This window comes from Castor canadensis, chromosome 5 (assembly GCF_047511655.1).
Source record: "Castor canadensis chromosome 5, mCasCan1.hap1v2, whole genome shotgun sequence".
Lineage (NCBI taxonomy): Eukaryota > Metazoa > Chordata > Mammalia > Rodentia > Castoridae > Castor > Castor canadensis.
In genome coordinates this window covers 3,381,600-3,398,255 of record NC_133390.1, presented here as the reverse complement: position 1 = coordinate 3,398,255, position 16,656 = coordinate 3,381,600, and the positions used below count along the sequence as shown (strand labels likewise).

The 16,656-nt window shown below is 50.1% G+C and overlaps 1 protein-coding gene across 4 annotated transcripts in view; it reads left to right on the top strand.

Annotated features, from left to right (window-relative positions):
- Positions 1-14,597, top strand: part of Ubash3a (ubiquitin associated and SH3 domain containing A) — a 35,946-nt gene extending 21,349 nt beyond the window's left edge. For 2 of the 4 annotated variants that reach the window (XM_074072600.1, XM_020185847.2), the window contains exons 8-15: positions 1,624-1,723; positions 2,673-2,795; positions 4,247-4,339; positions 6,098-6,166; positions 8,358-8,502; positions 9,827-9,933; positions 10,649-10,758; positions 12,885-14,597. In XM_074072600.1, coding sequence (XP_073928701.1) covers positions 1,624-1,723; positions 2,673-2,795; positions 4,247-4,339; positions 6,098-6,166; positions 8,358-8,502; positions 9,827-9,933; positions 10,649-10,758; positions 12,885-13,022 — 885 coding nt within the window. In that variant the 3' untranslated portion in view covers positions 13,023-14,597. The remainder of the gene's footprint in view (positions 1-1,623; positions 1,724-2,672; positions 2,796-4,246; positions 4,340-6,097; positions 6,167-8,357; positions 8,503-9,826; positions 9,934-10,648; positions 10,759-12,884) is intronic. The other 2 variants (XM_020185848.2, XM_020185850.2) reach the window with 2 other exon arrangements.
- Positions 14,598-16,656: the final 2,059 nt, after the last annotated feature.

The window sequence follows — 16,656 nt, the reverse complement described above, 5'->3', positions numbered from 1 at the left end:
CCCTCGACTGTGGGACGATTGCTGCCACCCTCACAGCTGATCACAGAGGTGATCCCAGACTGTCCAGCTGGGCCCTAATGCAATCACAATAGTCCTTAGAGGGGAGAAGCAGGGTGTCTTACACAGAGGATAAGGCCATGTGAGATGGGGACAGAGACTAAAGTGATGCCATCACAAGTTGAAGACACCTGGTGCCACTGGAGCTGGAGGAGGTGAGGACAGACTCTCCCTTAGAGTCTTTGCATGGAGCACAACCTGCTGACCTCAACTTCAGACCTCTGGCCTCCAGAAGTGTGGAAAGTGCATTCTGATGTTTAGCACCACTCAGTGTGTGGTGACCTGGTACACAGGACACTAGTGCAACCCTTGTCGTCTAGAATGGATGTGGTCCTGCCTCACTCTACAGATGTGGGGGATGAGGCCCGTCCCTTCCCAAGACCTCGTTTTTGTTTTCTAAGCTTCAAATTTGAAAGTTCCAATGCTCTAGGCTCTTCCAGGAAAGAAAATGCTCCAAATTCAAAACTTCAGCTCAAAGCATGGACAATATCCAGAGATGACCACAAGGCAGGCTAAGCTTCTGAGCACATGCGTGACTTGGCCACCTGGAAGATCACCTCTGGCAGGGACGGGGAGGGAGTGCGAACACTCGTTCTCAAGGGGAAAGGCCTCTTGTTTTTAGGAGAGAGAAGCCCTGCCCAACCAGACTTTGAACAAGAGGCCAGCAGGACATGCCTTCCCTTGGAGATCCACCATGGAGGTTGTGTTTCTCTCCAGAATGAAGTACTTGTAGGTCAGCAGTATATTCACTGGTCTACTGAATGCCTGTTCTGAAGACAGCCCCAGGCTCTGGGAAAGCTTGTGCATGTGGACAGCAGGTCACAGACATGGCAGGTTACACACCGGCCAATGGTAGTCAGAGCCACTAAGAACTATCCAGTGCATCGAGCAGCTGGAAGCTTCATTGTCCTGGTCAACATGGACTTTATGGGGCATTGCAGGCCTGGCAGGAGATGCTTATAGCATAGATGGATAGGTGGATAGGTGGATGGATGGATGGATGGATGGGTGGGTATATGGATGGATGGATAGGTGGGTGGGTGGATGAAAGGATGAATGGATGGATGATGGATGGATAGACAGCTAGATGGATGGATGGGTGGGTGGGTGGGTGGGTAGATGGATGGATGGATGGATGGATAGATAGGTGGGTAGATAGGTAGATAGGTGGGTGGGGGTGGGGGTTTGGGTGTGTGGGTGGATGGATGGATGGATAGATACACAGTAATAATATATTATAGGTTAGATATGGGGATAGGGATGGTGAGAGAGATCCCCAGAAGTCTCTGTGGAAGGATAAGGACTTGGAAGAGTAGGAGTTGATAGGCTGTGATGTGAGCCAACCCTTGCTCTTCCCTTCATGATGTCAGGAAGGCCAGGAAATTAATGGTTGGAAGAGGTGGAAGAGGTTCCTGAGGCTCCTTCACTGTAAAGCCTCCAGCAACATTCCTGCAGCTGCCGACCAGCACAGGAGGAGGCCCCAGCCATGACGTACTGTCAGGGATACTGCTGGTGCACATGTGACTAATAACTCGATGTTCAATTGTCCCCACCCTGTGTCCTCAGGCCACAATTGTGAGGAGAAGTGTGCTGGTGGTGCACCATGGGGAGCGACTGGACCAGATCTTTGGGAAGTCATGGCTGCAGCAGTGTTCCACTCCAGATGGTAGGTCGAGTCCAGTGAATCTCAATGGACGCGCTTGGCTCCAACACAGGAGGGTCCCTGTGTCAATGTCATTGGGTAACACCACATCCCAGTGACACCACCCTGTAGCATAATCGTTCACCGTGGCCACTAGAAGTGCTGGCAGCCCCAATCTTCAGGGTCAGGCAGTTGTGAAGGCAGAGTATGGTGCTCAGGAGGTGTGTCATGGTGGCATCCTCCAAAAAGATGGTGGCTCATGGGGATAAGGGACCAGCCCTACCATGTACACATCAGCCATGTTATCTGAGCCAGGCGCGGGGCTCTAGCATAGCTCCTGACAATTGTCATCGTGACAGTTCTCACTTCCCCTTTTCACTGAGGAGAGCAGTTAAGCCATTTGTCTGTAATCACACAGCAGATAGATGGTAATGCCAGGATTTGTACCAGACTTACAGATCTTAGAGCTCAAGGTCAAACTCAAGTTGAGTCAGGGAGCTGTGCAGCCTCCAATGGCAGGAAGTCCCAGCAAATGGGTCTGATTCCTATCCTGTCATTGAAGCAGTTGACTGAACAATGCACACACAGTCACCTCGAGCCAGGTACACACTGTTCCTATAAGAAGTGAAACACACTTAAGACTAAGAGAAAGGTCCAAATTGCCCCTAATTAATTGGTGCTAGCTTAAGAGTCTTCCTAGCTGCGCTAACTCAGCCATGGAGACACGTGGTTCTCTATCCTGCTCTTTGTTAAGTGAGAGAAAATTCATGAGAGCTGACACCCAAGTGCTCTGGATTGGGGGAACGTGAGCACCTCAAAACAGTGTTGCTGCTTGAGTTGAACCCACATCACAGAGCATTGGAGAAACAGCACAGGTGACAGTGACATAGATAATAATCTTGGCCTTGGGTGTTGGAGGACACCTGTGCACTGACTTCATGAACTGAGCCTCTGCTGTTTGATTCTGCATCAGGAAAGTTCTACAGGCCAGACCTAAATGTCCCTCGAAGCCTGCCCAGACGGAGCAATGGCATCAAAGACTTTGAAAACGATCCACCATTGTCGTCCTGTGGAATTTTCCAGTCCAGACTTGCAGGTAAGTTTGCAGGTTTCGCTACTCTCTAGTGGGAGAGAGACAGTAAAGATGATGATGATAGCTCTGTGTATTGAGCCTTTGTCACAGGCTCTTTGGTGTCAGTATTGACATCATTTGCCCCTGCTCTGCAAATGAGGAAGTCAGGGCACAGAGAGGTAAGGTAACTCATCCAAGGTCACATGGCTAGTAAATGAAAGTGCAGGGGTTCAATCCAGCAATGGGTGATTGACAAGTGGGGAGGCACAGAGAGAACAGGGGAGAGGAGGGAACACCAATAACCACTGTGTGCACTGAGGGGTCATTTTGAAAACTAGAAACCACATCTCGTTGATTTTACTGTAATACTGTCTCTATGGGCTTTTATTTTTTAATGTCTAGGGGTTCGCTTTCCTCATGATCTAATTTTTGGAATAGATGATTTCACTGAGTTCACCTGGACTTCTTTTCATAAATTTAGAGAGTCAAATCTACAGAGACAAACGTGCATCCATGTCACAAGCTGGTTAATTGAAAGAACTCACTAGAACCTGCTCTCCCTGTTCCTCTCCCTGCAGACAGTGAACTCACAGAGGTTTAGCCTCCCATGCTCTCTGGGCAGGGCGGGAGGCCCTGATGTGGAGGCATCCCCATTTCAGTGGTGAGAACTCTGTGCTCACAGCACAGCTGACTTCAAGCTCCCAGTGTGACATCACTGGATGCACAGCAGGGAGATGGCAACAGTCAGCAATCCTGGGTGGGAGTGAGCTGGCTGCACACAGCCCAGCGGGACTCCTTCTCCCATAGGGCAGCAGGTCTGTGCGTATGTGTGTGTGCACATCTCATGTGCCTGTATGTGTGCCCCTGTGGTGGGCCTCCAAGGCCCTCTCTTTATGCTTAAATCCTTGCCAAGAGGTTGCACACCTCTCAGCGTGTATGGGAGTGGCTGGGAACAGGTGTCTGTGCGGGCTTCCATGTGTGCTGCTGAGTCAAAGCACCACAGACTTGGTGGCTTGAACAACAGTTGTTTATTGTCTGACAATTCTGAAGGCCAGAAGCCCTAGGTGGAGGTGTAGGGGGCAGGCTTGGTCCTTCTGGGGCCTTCAGGGAGAATCGGCTGCAGGCCTCTTTCCCTGGCTTGCAGATGGCACCTTTTCCCTGTCTTCCCATGTCTCTCTGTGCCGAATCTCTCTCACTTCAAATTTCTCAGACATCTTTTCTGTGACCAGGGAAAGGAAATCTCTGTTTCTAATGGGCTCTCCTGGCTCAGTCAGCCCCCCGGGATCATCTCCCTCTGCCATATAATAAAATGGTCATGAGAACAATTGGTGGTCACAGTCACAGTTTCTACCACACTCAGGATGTCACACAAGCTGTGTGCAGTAGGGGTCACTTGTGTCCCCCCCTGCCACAGGGAGTGAGCTGCCTGTCGGTGGTTAGAATGACAAAGGCCATTTTCCACCTGCTGTTTTCAGGGGAAGCACTACTGGACAGTGGCATCAGAGTCACAGCTGTGTTCGCCTCCCCAGCCCTGCGCTGTGTGCAGACGGCCAAACACATCCTGGAAGGTAGGTGAGGACCTCAGTGAGCTTTGCCCATTGTCCTGGCCTCAAGGCTATTCCGGAATGCCAGGATTAAAGACCAGTGAGAGCTGTCCAGCATCCTCGCAGGAGGCTATTGGCTGGTCCTGCTGCAGCCTCCACCACCGGAAGAGAGCTTCTGCCCAACAGGCTGCAGTGGGTCAGGAAGCTGGGTCCTGCCCAGTCTGACCCCCATCTGTCCCTCCTCAGGTGGGAAGAGGAAGAATCTAGTCTCCCAGGCAGGGACTGGTGTGGCCAAGTGCCCAGTTGTTCCTCCATAGTGGTGGGCAGGAGGCAGAGTCCATGATACACCGCAGCAGGTCAGCACACATGGGGGAGGGTGGAAGAGGGGACTGGTCTCCAGTTACCACAGTCACAGGAAGTTGGTCACCAGTGCACAGTGAGCAGGGGAAGGGACTTGTGGAGTGCTGAGTGTGTGAAGCAGTGGCCAGGGAGAGGGGCTAGGATAGGAACTGGGAAGTGTAGAATGGCCATGGGACAGCTCTGGAAGTCACCTGCAGTTACTGAGTATGACTTTACATGGAGACCCCTTGGCTGGGCTGAGAGTCTCCTCCATCATGGACAGGGAATAGGGAGAGAGCTGGATCTAACCATGGCTGTGTGAAAAGTGAGGGCCGGGCAGCAACAGAGGGCACAGGGCTGAGGGTGTGTGCAGGGGGTGGCTGTGACCGCAGGTTGTAAGCAGGGTCAGGTGGGGAGGACTGTCCTGGAGGGAGCGAAGGAAGGAGAGCTTGAAAGCAAGGAGGGAGAACAACGTTTAACCCTGGGCTCACAGAGGGCTGCAGTTGCTGGGAGTGACAACCCCAAGGTGAAGGGAATGAGTCGCTGAGACAGGGAGGAGTGACATCATTGCAGAAGAGAGGACAAGGAGTAAGGAGGACATTTTGGGAGGACCCACATGGTGGAGACTTGTACCTGGATGTCAAAGAGAGGGCCAGCAGATCTTCATGGAGGAGCTGTCAGAACAACTAGGGGTCAAGCCAGTGGGCACCACCCCCAGCTCCTGCCCTGCCTCCGTCCATGCACAGAACCCTGTATCAAGATGGCAGACGGAAATCCAGCCAGGGCTGATGCCACCAGACCTGTCCCAGCTCACGCAGTCCCTTCCTACATTCCCAGAACTCTGTCTTCCAGTCCATTCTCTAACTTTGTGAAGCACAAAAAAATCTATTTTATTGGCAATTCACCTTCCACACATGTCTACCTCCCGCTTTGCAGCCATTCATTCCCTCATTCTTTGTTACTTACTCCTAGGCCACCACCTTGACATCATCCCCCAAATCTCCTACACCCTATTTCAGGCCGCTCACTAAGACAGAAATGCCAATTCATCTCACCTGGAGTTGGAGGCTTGATGTTAACTGCATCACTCCTTCTTCTTCCTCTCTGGGTTGTCAACTAGCTGAGCCAGGTAAAGATTAAAGAACAAGGACTTTTTAAACCACACCAGGCAAGGTCAACAATCCCCACGTGCAGAACTTCTAGCATAGCCTTGTGGAAAGTGGGGCTTGACCTTGAGATGCACCAGTGCTTGCTAACACTCCCCGCCTCCCCCCAACACATGCATGCACGCTCTGAATTCACACATGCACCATGAGCTCACACCCAAGGGCTGTAGTATTGGGGGTGGGGGCAGACTGGGAGAGGGAGACTGTGACCAGAGTAATGACCCCAATCCAGGCATCAAAGTCCCCATGATGTCAGACTCCGTGTATTTCTGTTCAGAGCAGAGGATCCCAGGCCCTCCATCCAGGAAGGACAGAGGGACAAGGGAGCAGAATTGGAGAGACCAAGGTACAGGCCCTGCTAATCTCAGAACAAATCCCCTCTTGGCTGTGTTTGTTCCGAGCTCTTGGGTTGGAGGGTTAACTCTTAGCGACAATGAAGGAACAAAGCAAAACAGAAGTCATTGTATCCGTGGATTGCTCCAACATCTACAGTAATACTACGTGAAAAAAACAAGAAACACTACAAATATTTACATGATAAAAGGCAACAGGCTCGTGCCTCAGTTTCCTGCCTCAGTCAGCCTTTTATACCCTGTTGAGTAGGTTTTTGTTCTAAACCAGGCAAGATGTGGTTTTTCCACCATCTTTCAAAACAAGTTTAATTTCGATCTTCAGCCAGCTGCCCACTGGTGAGCTGATGTGAGATGTCACAGATGGCCTGCGGGCCCCATGATCCCCTCCCACCCAGCTTCTGTCATCCCAAATCCTGGGGTTTTTTTCTGGCAATGACTTTAATCTTCTACCCAACTTGTCTCACCATGGCAACCACACATGAATAGAAAGACAGTGAAAATTCTTTAGGCCATCCTTTGTTATAAAATACAATTGAGATCATTTTTTTAACTTTTACTTATTTGTTTTGCGGTACTGGGGTTTGAACTCAGGGCCTTCACCATGAGCCACTCCACCAGCCCTTTTTTTGTGATGGGCATTTTCAAGATAGGGTCTGGAGAACTGTTTGCCCATCAAACCAAGATGCTCCTGATCTCTGCCACCTGAGTAACTAGGATTACAGGCGTGAGCCACAGGTGCCTGGCACAGTTGAGATCTTTGAAAACCGTTTTTCATAATCTTATCTGTTTTCGTCATTGCTCATGGTCTTCATTATTTACATATTCCAATTTTGGTAAATACTTTTGACTCTTATTACTTGGATTTCTTACATACAAAATAAAAAGTTCTTTAAATTGTTTTTTTGCTACTGATAATGTCAGTGACTTTAACACCAGCTCTCACTGACATTTATTCCCCATACAGATTATTTTATTATTATTATATCCATGCAAAGGTGACAGATTTATAAGTCCTGTGTTCACTCAGAAAAGCAAGGTTGTTCCATGCAAGTCTTCAAACATGACTGACCTGTTTTTCAGACATAGCTGAGATGCTTCCACGCTAGGCTTTATATAAATTCAATGTCAGTGACTGTCCAGATGGACCCTTGCCCACATATGTCCAACAGAATAGTGGCCTACCAGGTGTCTGCCTCAGAAAGAGACAGTGGCCATGCCCACCCTGGAAGCTCTGCAAGCTGTTCTTCTCTTATGATTGGGGAGCAAACAGGAGACTCATCAAGTTGAGCTAACTTTCTCTTTTCTAAATGTGCTTGATCAACAAATCCATCCCATGGACTTAGGATATATTTGGGGAACTCAATTTGTTTCCAAAGCTTGCATTTAATGATATTTTCTCTATTTCAAATAAAAACAGTAAGATCGTTTTGGTTTTTGCAGCACTGGGGATAAAACCCAGGGCCTCATGCATCCTAGGCAAGGACTCTATCACTGAGCTGCCCTCCCAACACGTCCGCACCCCTTTTTTGGGATGGAGTCTTGCTAAGTTATCCAGTTTGGCCTCCTGCCCTCGCCCCCCAAGAGTCTGGGATTATAAATGTGTAGCACCATGCTTGACACATGAAGGTCTTTTTTCTCCACTCAAAGAGATGGCCTTACTTGATAGATCTTAAGGGTGTATTATGAGGAGTCAGAAGGTTCCAGAAGACAGTTCCTTCCCTCTTCCCCTTCACTGCTTGCCTGGTCTTGGCCAAGTGTCCATCAGGACCATGTTTTATGTCACCTGCATTCTCCATGGTTAGCCACATCTTTCCCTTGGTTGGATTGGCTATACCCTCATTGGTGTGTTCTCATCCTTGCCCTGGAATGAGGCTGCCATATTGATTTAGCTGTGGAGTTGTGTTGGGGGTCAGGGTGAGCCCCAGGTTGTCCTGCTGCCTATGGTGCCTCCCCAGCTAAGTCAGAACGTCCCTCCTGACAGACAGAATGTTTCCATCCCTCTGATACTTCCAACTGCTTAAATGTGCTTAAACCCAGAACAATATTTGCCAGGAAGAAAATCACACTTTTGAAAGGTGGTGTTTAGATTCACAGATGGGTCAGATCTAGCTGGAGAGAGACTTATTTACATAAAGCCAAAGTGGATGCCAACGATGATTGACACTTGTATTACGTTAAATCCAGAACTCAAACTGGAGAGAAAACTGAAGATAAGAGTGGAGCCCGGAATCTTCGAATGGATGAAGTGGGAAGCCAGCAAAACCACCCCGGCCTTCATGACCTTAGAGGAGCTGAAAGAGGCAAATTTCAATGTTGACCCTGAGTATAGGTATGCGTTCTCAAGTTCTCTGCTACCAGGTTCTTTTCTAGTTCTTGTGAAAGAAAATCTGTCATGGTAAGGGAGACTTTGCTCAAGAGGGACCCAGTAGGGGAAGACAGAGGAGACTGAACTCAAAATACAGCTTGGGCAGATGGGATTGCTAGCCAAGGAGCAGATGGGGTCAGTGGAGGGAAAACTACTCAGCAGGAAGGGGAAGTCTTGCTCAGTCAGCTTAACAGTGTTCCTGGTGAAAGTGTCACCATGGTCCAGTGGTAGGGGAAGTCCCCAGAGGGAGTAGACCTCAACTCACGCCACAAAAAAAGAATTTCAGGCCAAGACACAAAGTATGGTGAGATACTGACAAAGAATTATTTACCAAAGTGAAGGAGAAAGAAAGACACACTCGGAAAGGCAGAACGCAGGCATTCGGAAGATCTCACCAAGCCTTACAACATCCGGGTGTTTATGGTGAAAAGCAGGACGCCGTCTGTTAGGCATCCTTTAGGATAAGTGCACATCTTTGTTTTGAGCACCTGGTACATTTCAGTCATTCTTGTTGTTACTTTAACTTTATTAGCTTGGCCTTGAGACAGGCCTTGGTCAGTTTTTCAATCTGGGCTATTGTCGCATAGATGTCTGACTTTGTTTTCTTTTGCAAACATTTCTATGATCCAAGGAGTCATTTAACCAAATGCCTTTCTCAAGATAAGTGTTTTTCCTCAAGATATGCTTCCTTCCTTCCCAGGGGACAACCTGGGAAGAAAAGTCAAAAGAGTCGCTTTCTACCATACACCACAGCTCAGTGAGGGCATGTAAGACCAAAGAGACGGGCATCAGGTTACTCGTGCATACAGCATGTATTCCTAGGTCCCACCTACAGCTTCTCTTGTCCCATTTCCCTAATCTAATCAGCCTCAAAGGCATACCAGGGTGATGGGAAGCCAACCGAGACTGGTGAAGGGTAAGGAGCCTGATCAGATGTGGAGGTTGGGGTTTCTGGTTAAAATTCACCCTGCACGGATGGACGCAGATGCACAAAGGACTGGAAAGAGGTTGAGGTTGCCTGACTCAGGTTGGTCAAGGACTACGTGCTTATTCTTCAGTGCTGGCTGTGTCGCACAGGCCTGCTGGCATTCATGAAGAGCCCATTCTGGAGGCTTGCGGGTGGCCCTCTGCCAGTGTGGACCATACCATTGGGGCCCCTGTTGAACGTGAGCCTGGGAGTCCTGCCTGGCAAGGCCATCTGGAAGAACCTTCCCAGCCACTCCAGCACACAATCCTGGTCTCCCCAGAGGCACTAGGACAGCGGTCATTCCTTCTCTCCTCCCTGCAGGCCTGCGATCCCCAGCAGCTCCCTCATGCCAGCCGAGAGCTACGAGGACTATGTGGACAGGTGCGCTGTGAGCATGGGGAGGATCATCGGCTCCTGCCCACCAGACAGTAAGTGTCTTACCAGCCTACAGGGTTCGAGACCCTGCTCTGGCAGTAACTGGGTGCATAGGACCCCAATTTTTGGGTCAAATGCCAAGAGACCCATGTCCAAATGATTCAGTTTGTAGGAAACCAAGGAGACCAGGAAGAGACAGAGCAACCAGCTTCTAGGGAGAGTGGGGGTCAGTCCACAGCCCACCTTCCCCAACCCAACAGCCCCTCTCCCAACTCTCCCAGCTTTGCTTCACAAGCAGAGGTATTGGCTTCCCACCCCAACCCCCATCATCTGGCTGGGACATATTCTGTCACCTGAGGAGGCTGAGGGAGTCTCCTGCATGTCCTTATCTAAGTCACTCATTGTGACAAGCCGGCTGATATTTCTAAAGCCATCAGATCAGACCTGAGTGGCAGCCATCAGCAGGTGGCTGACAGGGTCTAGCCAGCCACAAGAGGGAGGAGACTCCGATCCCAGCAGACACCATCACTGAAGCTGGCAGGCAGGTACTCACCCCCAGACCCTACGTGGAGAGTTAGTGTTTCTCATGCACAAGTGAGAGACTGAGCTGTGAGTGTGACTTAGCCAGTACTGCCCATGCCCACTTCATGCCAAGGGGCCTCACAGTTCTGGGGCAAGGTAGCTCCACCCTACCACCTTTAGGGACCCCTGTCTAATATAAGGTGCTCTCTGTGCTGCCTTGACCCTGAGGTATCTTTTTGTCTACAGTGGGTGTCATCCTCATCGTGAGTCACAGCTCAGCACTGGACTCCTGCACCCGGCCACTCCTTGGGCTGCCACCCCGGGAATGTGGGGATTTTGCCCAGCTGGTGAGAAAGGTATATATGTCCTCTGTTGTCTCTTTAGGCCACTAAATCAAGCACCCCAAAGGCATAGGGTTGTCACACTCCCTTAGAACGACAACAAGGATCCAGCCAACCCAGGGCTGATGGCTCCCTGAGGATGTGCGCTCAGCTTCTGTACAAGGGCAGCCTTCACAGGGACAGGCTGATCATCTGTGTCACTGTCATGACAACCTGGGTCCTTTGCTGCAGCAATGTGAAAAACACAAGATTTTTAAAAATCCGTTCACGTTATAATTCCTTGCAACTCTAGTAGCAAAGCAAATGGTCCAATAAGAAGTGACTGTTTAGGATAAGAAAAAAAGGGACAACTGCAGGACTGACTTCTGGTTTCCTCTGGGGACCAGGGAGGGGCACTGATGGATGAAAGAAGTCTCAGAACAACTAGAGCTTGTAGCTGTCAGCACGCCCAGCTGCTGGGCTGGAGCTAGATAAACTCCTAACGATGCAGGAGCATGGGATGATGACAGCCCTCTTGGACATCACCCCGCAAAGCAGAGGGGGCTGGCCAGTTGACAGGCTGCAGGGAGGCGGGTCCAGGAGCTCAGACCACCCCTTTCTCCTCCTCTGGTGATCAGCTTGGGGCTGGAGTTGCCCATGCATCCTTGTTTTAATCAAATTAACCAATCAGTGAGCCAGCACCATGAACCCAGTGGTACAGAAGTATAGGGCATAAGCAGGAGGAGGATGGGGGGAATAAGGTCGACACACATTAGATGCACGTAGACAATAAACTGACTAGTTGTGAATGTTTGAACTCAAGTGATCCTTCTGCCTCAGCCCCCTTGTTGGTTACACAGACCCTAGAAGAGCCCAAGGCTGGGAGACTTGTGCATAGGTGTGGGACTTGGGCTCCTCTAGGGTCTGTGTAACCAACAAGGATGGCAATGTGCAAGTCAAATGCTCTCCCTCAGACAGATGGGTCCATGGTTCAGATGGTCCAGAGAAGAAAGGAGGAGCCAAAGGGGGTTTTCACATGTGTTACTGTTCACTGTGCTGCCGCCCAGCTACTCTGTGGCGGGTTTTTATACAGATACAGACAAAGGTGGCATTCTGCCAAGTTATCACACCCACTGTGCGTTTCATTAATGGCATAACTAGTTGTCCTTGAGTGGTTACCTAGCATCAGTGCCACCATCTTTAGATAGACTCAGTGTGCCGGGATGCGGCAATTAGCCTAAACGTAGCTATTTCCCCTGCATAGTGCCGCACACACAAGACCCTGACTCAGAGCTGCACACAGACACTGTTTCAAAACCTATCATCATCATGGCCAAAGCTCCCACCCACTCCCAGGACCCTTACTAGCCTTGAACTTCCAGCTCCTGGAATTTACGCTGACCTTCTGGTGTCCACCTCACTCCCTGCCCCAAATACAAGCTGGGCTTACTCGTGCATATCAGAAACCCATCAAGGGGCTCTGATGAACGACAGGTCTTCAAATCAGGAGCAGCTGAAACTGAAATAACCAGGACCTTCCCTGTCCACCCCGTCACACCACACCACAGGCCTCCGTGTCAACAGCAGCCTCTGCTTGGATCCCCAGTGCATGTTGTAATTTGTGCAGAGTTGATCTGGACAAGGAACTTTTAGACATTAAAAAGAGGGATGGGGAAAAAAAGCAAATCATGCCAACAACAAGAAAAAAAGGACTTCAGCACAAGGATCTGTTCCAGCACATTCATTTCACAAACAAAGGGATGGGGGCCCAAAGTTGAGAACGTAACTACTGTTCAGGTGGTTGGCAGGGATTCCCCCTTCCCACTGCAGACCTGTGGGCTGGGTCCTTCTCTGTGGTAGGGACAGCCCCATACATTCTAGGATACTTAACCCCACTCTGACCTTTACCTGTGTGTGGTCAGTAGTGCCTCCATCCCCAGTTGTGACAGATAGGAACATCTCCAGACATTACCCGTGGTTACAAGGGCCAGCTGTTGAGAACTTCGTGGTAGACAGTGGCGTTGATTCTAAGACACCTGGCAGCCTGGGAATGTCACGTCCCCTCCAAGGCCTGGGAATGCCTGTCAGTTGGCTCCAGAAGTAATCCAGAGCTGGTTGGCTTGGCACAGAATGGTAACGATGGATTTAAAACTCTGTTCTAGATTCCTTCCCTGGGAATGTGCTTCTGTGAGGAAAACAAAGAGCAAGGACAGTGGGAGTTGGTGAACCCGCCAGTGAAGACGCTGACACACGGGTCCAACTCGGCATTTAACTGGAGGAACTGGATCTCTGCCAGCTGAGCAGGCCTGACACTTGCCATCACTTCGTAAAAAGTTTTGCTGAGGTACAAGATCCTGCTATTGTGCTGGGGTCTTAGCCTCACCCGACGTGACTTGAATAAGCACAAAATGCACTTTGATATTCCAGATGACTTGCCACTTGCTCTTATCTTTGTCACTGCCTTCTGTGTGTCCGCTGTCCCATAAGCTCAGCCACGGGAGCACAGAGCTGCCGAGTTAGGATGGCGCGCTGTGACATGTGTGCTGGCTTGCCGTGACTGTCCTTCCTAGGCATGGGAGACTCACCACTGCACGCACAAAGGCTGCAATTACTTTATTTTTTATGTTCTTATAAGTCAAGTCCCCAGACATTTTTCCGTTTTCAGTTCAGTCAATCTTCAGCTATGTCCACACTGGCTGAAAGAGGTGTAATAGCCAATCAAGTGCTGCAAAGGATCACCCAACAGGTCAAAACCAGGAAATGCTGTTGGTAGCAACACTGTGTGCTAATTTCCTGACACTGCTATAACAATAATTGAAAACCACACAATTTTGACGCACACCAACTCATTCTCTTACAGTTCTGGAGGTCAGGGTTTCTTACTGGGTCGCCAGGCTGTGCTCCTTCTGGAGGCACGAGAGTACCCTTTTCCTTGCCTTCTCCAGTGTCTGGAGCTGCTGGCACTCCTTGTCCCCTAGCCTCTACCCCATCCACGAGGCCAGCAGTGCAGTGTCCTGCAATTTCTCTCTGTCTCTCTGCTCCCACATGGCCTCTGCCTCTCAGCCATCTGCCTCCCTCTCACGGAGATCCATATGATGACGCCAGGCCCACCTAGTGTCTTATCTCAAAATCCTTCACAGCCACATCTGCGAAGTCCCTTTGGCTATGGTGGTCACATGTTCACAGTCCCAGGAAGGAGAACGTGAACAATTTTGGGGATATCCTTCAGCCTGTCCCTCTGATCACATCAGGCCTGCTCATGCAAGGTCTGGGTGTAAGGGTCTGACACACCCCACTCTGCACGGGTCTTTTTGGGCCTCTCCTTTTCTCATTTCTGATCAAGGGGAAGGGGGTGGGGACTTTGCAAATGGAAGGTGTGGGTTCACCCAACTTAATGGGCAGTCAAGAAAAGGGCCACCAGCAAAGAGAAGTATGTCCCATGACAATGAAAACCCAGACATGGCTCTGGCTTTGAGGAAGTGAATGGGGACATCTCCACTGGTGTCCTCCTGTCCTCCACAGCCTATGCACAGGGCACCTTAAACCTCAGGCAAATTCCCACCATGATACAACAGAAATGGGTCCTTCCTCTCCAGCTCTACTCCCATTCTGAGGTCCTCTCAAGCTCCTGCAGGGGCTGTGACTGATGTGCCTGGCCTTTTTATGGGACACTGAGCTGGGAGGAAGGGGCTGGCTCCTTACCTCCAGCTTTCCCCTGGGACTACCCAGGCAAGCTGGACAAAAACTAAAGGAGCTCTTGCAGAAGTAAAGGCAGCAAATGCCCTGAGCTGGAAGGGAACCAACCTGCGCCCATGGAGGCCAGGAGGCTGTTTTAGTCACAGTCATTTTCCTGAAATAAAGGTGTGACTTCTTTATTTTACTAGTGACTTTATTCTACATGCAAACAAAGAAGTGTAAGGTTGCCATGGCAACCTAGAGAGCAAAGAACAAAGAGCCCAGCCCATTCCTGGCCTGCACCTGTGTCCCAGTAGGAACCTAGATGTGCCTGGCAGGTCCTGATTGGTGGCCATGAACAAGTCTGAGCTGTGGGACGGCTCGGTCTTCTCCACGGCAGGCCTGTGGTGAGCTCAGCACCACATTCACTAATCATGACAACAAATAAACACTGCACACATCAGGAGAGCAGAAACTGGATCGTGACCACTGACGCATCATCTCCAGGGTGAGGCTTAGGGCCTTGGTAATGCCAGGGCCAGGGGGCACCTGGCGCTGACCAGAATTTGCAAGGGTGACAAGGATGGCTTGAGTCCCACAGCTCAGGGGTCAAGTGTGCAAGAAACTCCAATCTCTGTATGTTCTGTCATTCTGGTTCTGACACACACACACACACACACACACCCTGTCCCCTGCAACGGCAGCAAAGCCCAGTCTGTCATTCTTAGTCCCCAGAATGAACCATTCATCACAAGAACTGAGTCCTGGAGACCAGAACCGCTAAGGAGGAGGGCTTGTGGAAGTTCAGTATTGGTGGTGCAACTCCATGAACTCAGGTAGGGAAGAAGGCCTTTCCGTCCTTTGCTCTCATCTGTCTCCTCCTCTCCCGGCTGCCCTGGTGTTCCTGAGCTCATCTGACCCCTGCTGGCACCATCGGGGAAGGCATGGTCTCCTGACACCTGCTCCACACCCCGTCCAGTCTCTTTGAAGTTACAGCCTGGAAAGACACTGTGGGTCCTACCTGTTTGCTTCACCTCTGAGCAAAGCAGATGGTAACATTGTTTCTGTGCACCTCTGTCTCCTTCCCTTCCCATTACCTGGCTCGAGAAAGAAAGTGGGGAGGAAGGGACGGCATGGCCAGACCTGCTGGGCAGCCGAGGCATCAGTGGAATTGAGCCAGTGCCTGGTCTCCAGGGTGCAGCCTGTGACAGGGAAGAGCTCCGGGACAGGTCTGGGACCACCAAGACAGGCCTCCAACCCCTGGCCCACCCTGTACTGTGCTCATCTGAGAAGAGCCACCGTCACTTTCTGCCAAAGCAACTCTAATTTCAGAAGCAAGTTTGAGACTCTCAGAAAGGATTCATGTTGGTACATACGATGGGCTGAATTGTGTCCCCTTCCCTCCAAATTAAACCAGAAGACAATTCTTCACGGATCAGAGGTCAGAGAAAATGAAAAGGATTGTGTCAGTGGACAGCCAAAAATTTGGAGACACCCTCAGGTCCCCTGGGGAGGAACTTAGGAGCTAAGGGACCCATTGTGATGGGCTAAATTGTGTCCCCAAAAAAGACGCACTGAAGTCCTAACCCCCAGTACTTCAGGGAGAGACTGGGCTTGGAGACAGGTCTTCAAAGAGATGATTAAATTAAAACAAAGTCATCAGGATGGGCCCATTCCAATCTGACTGTGTCCTTATAAGTCAGGATCAGGACACAACACACAGAGGGATGACCATATAAGAACCCAGGGCGAAGACACCATCTGCAAGCCAAAGAGCATGGCCTCAGGAGGAACAGCCATGGACACTTTGATCCAGAACTATGACAGAATAAATCCCTATTGTTTAAGCCCAGTCTGTTTACTTCGTATGGTGCCACTTGAGACTAGGGTGATGCATAAAAAATCATTGCTATAAACATCAAAACCTCTATCCATCTAAGGAAGGAATATTGGGCAGGTGCACAGTTCGAAACAAAGCATATAATAAGTTACACCATCAATGGCGCCTAGTTACAGCGCATGAAGTATTACAAGTAATCTAGGGATGACTTAAAGCATACGGAGGGTATGGGTAGCCTATGTGCAAATTCTATGCCATCTTATATAAGGAACTTGCATGTCCCAGGCTTTTTGTATCCACATGGGTCTTAGGACCAATTCCCAGTGCATACTGGAGGCAACTGCATAGAGCATAAACTAGGACGCCAAAATTGGGGGAGGTCTGTGGGGCTGTGGACACTCTTGACCAGGGTTTACTTC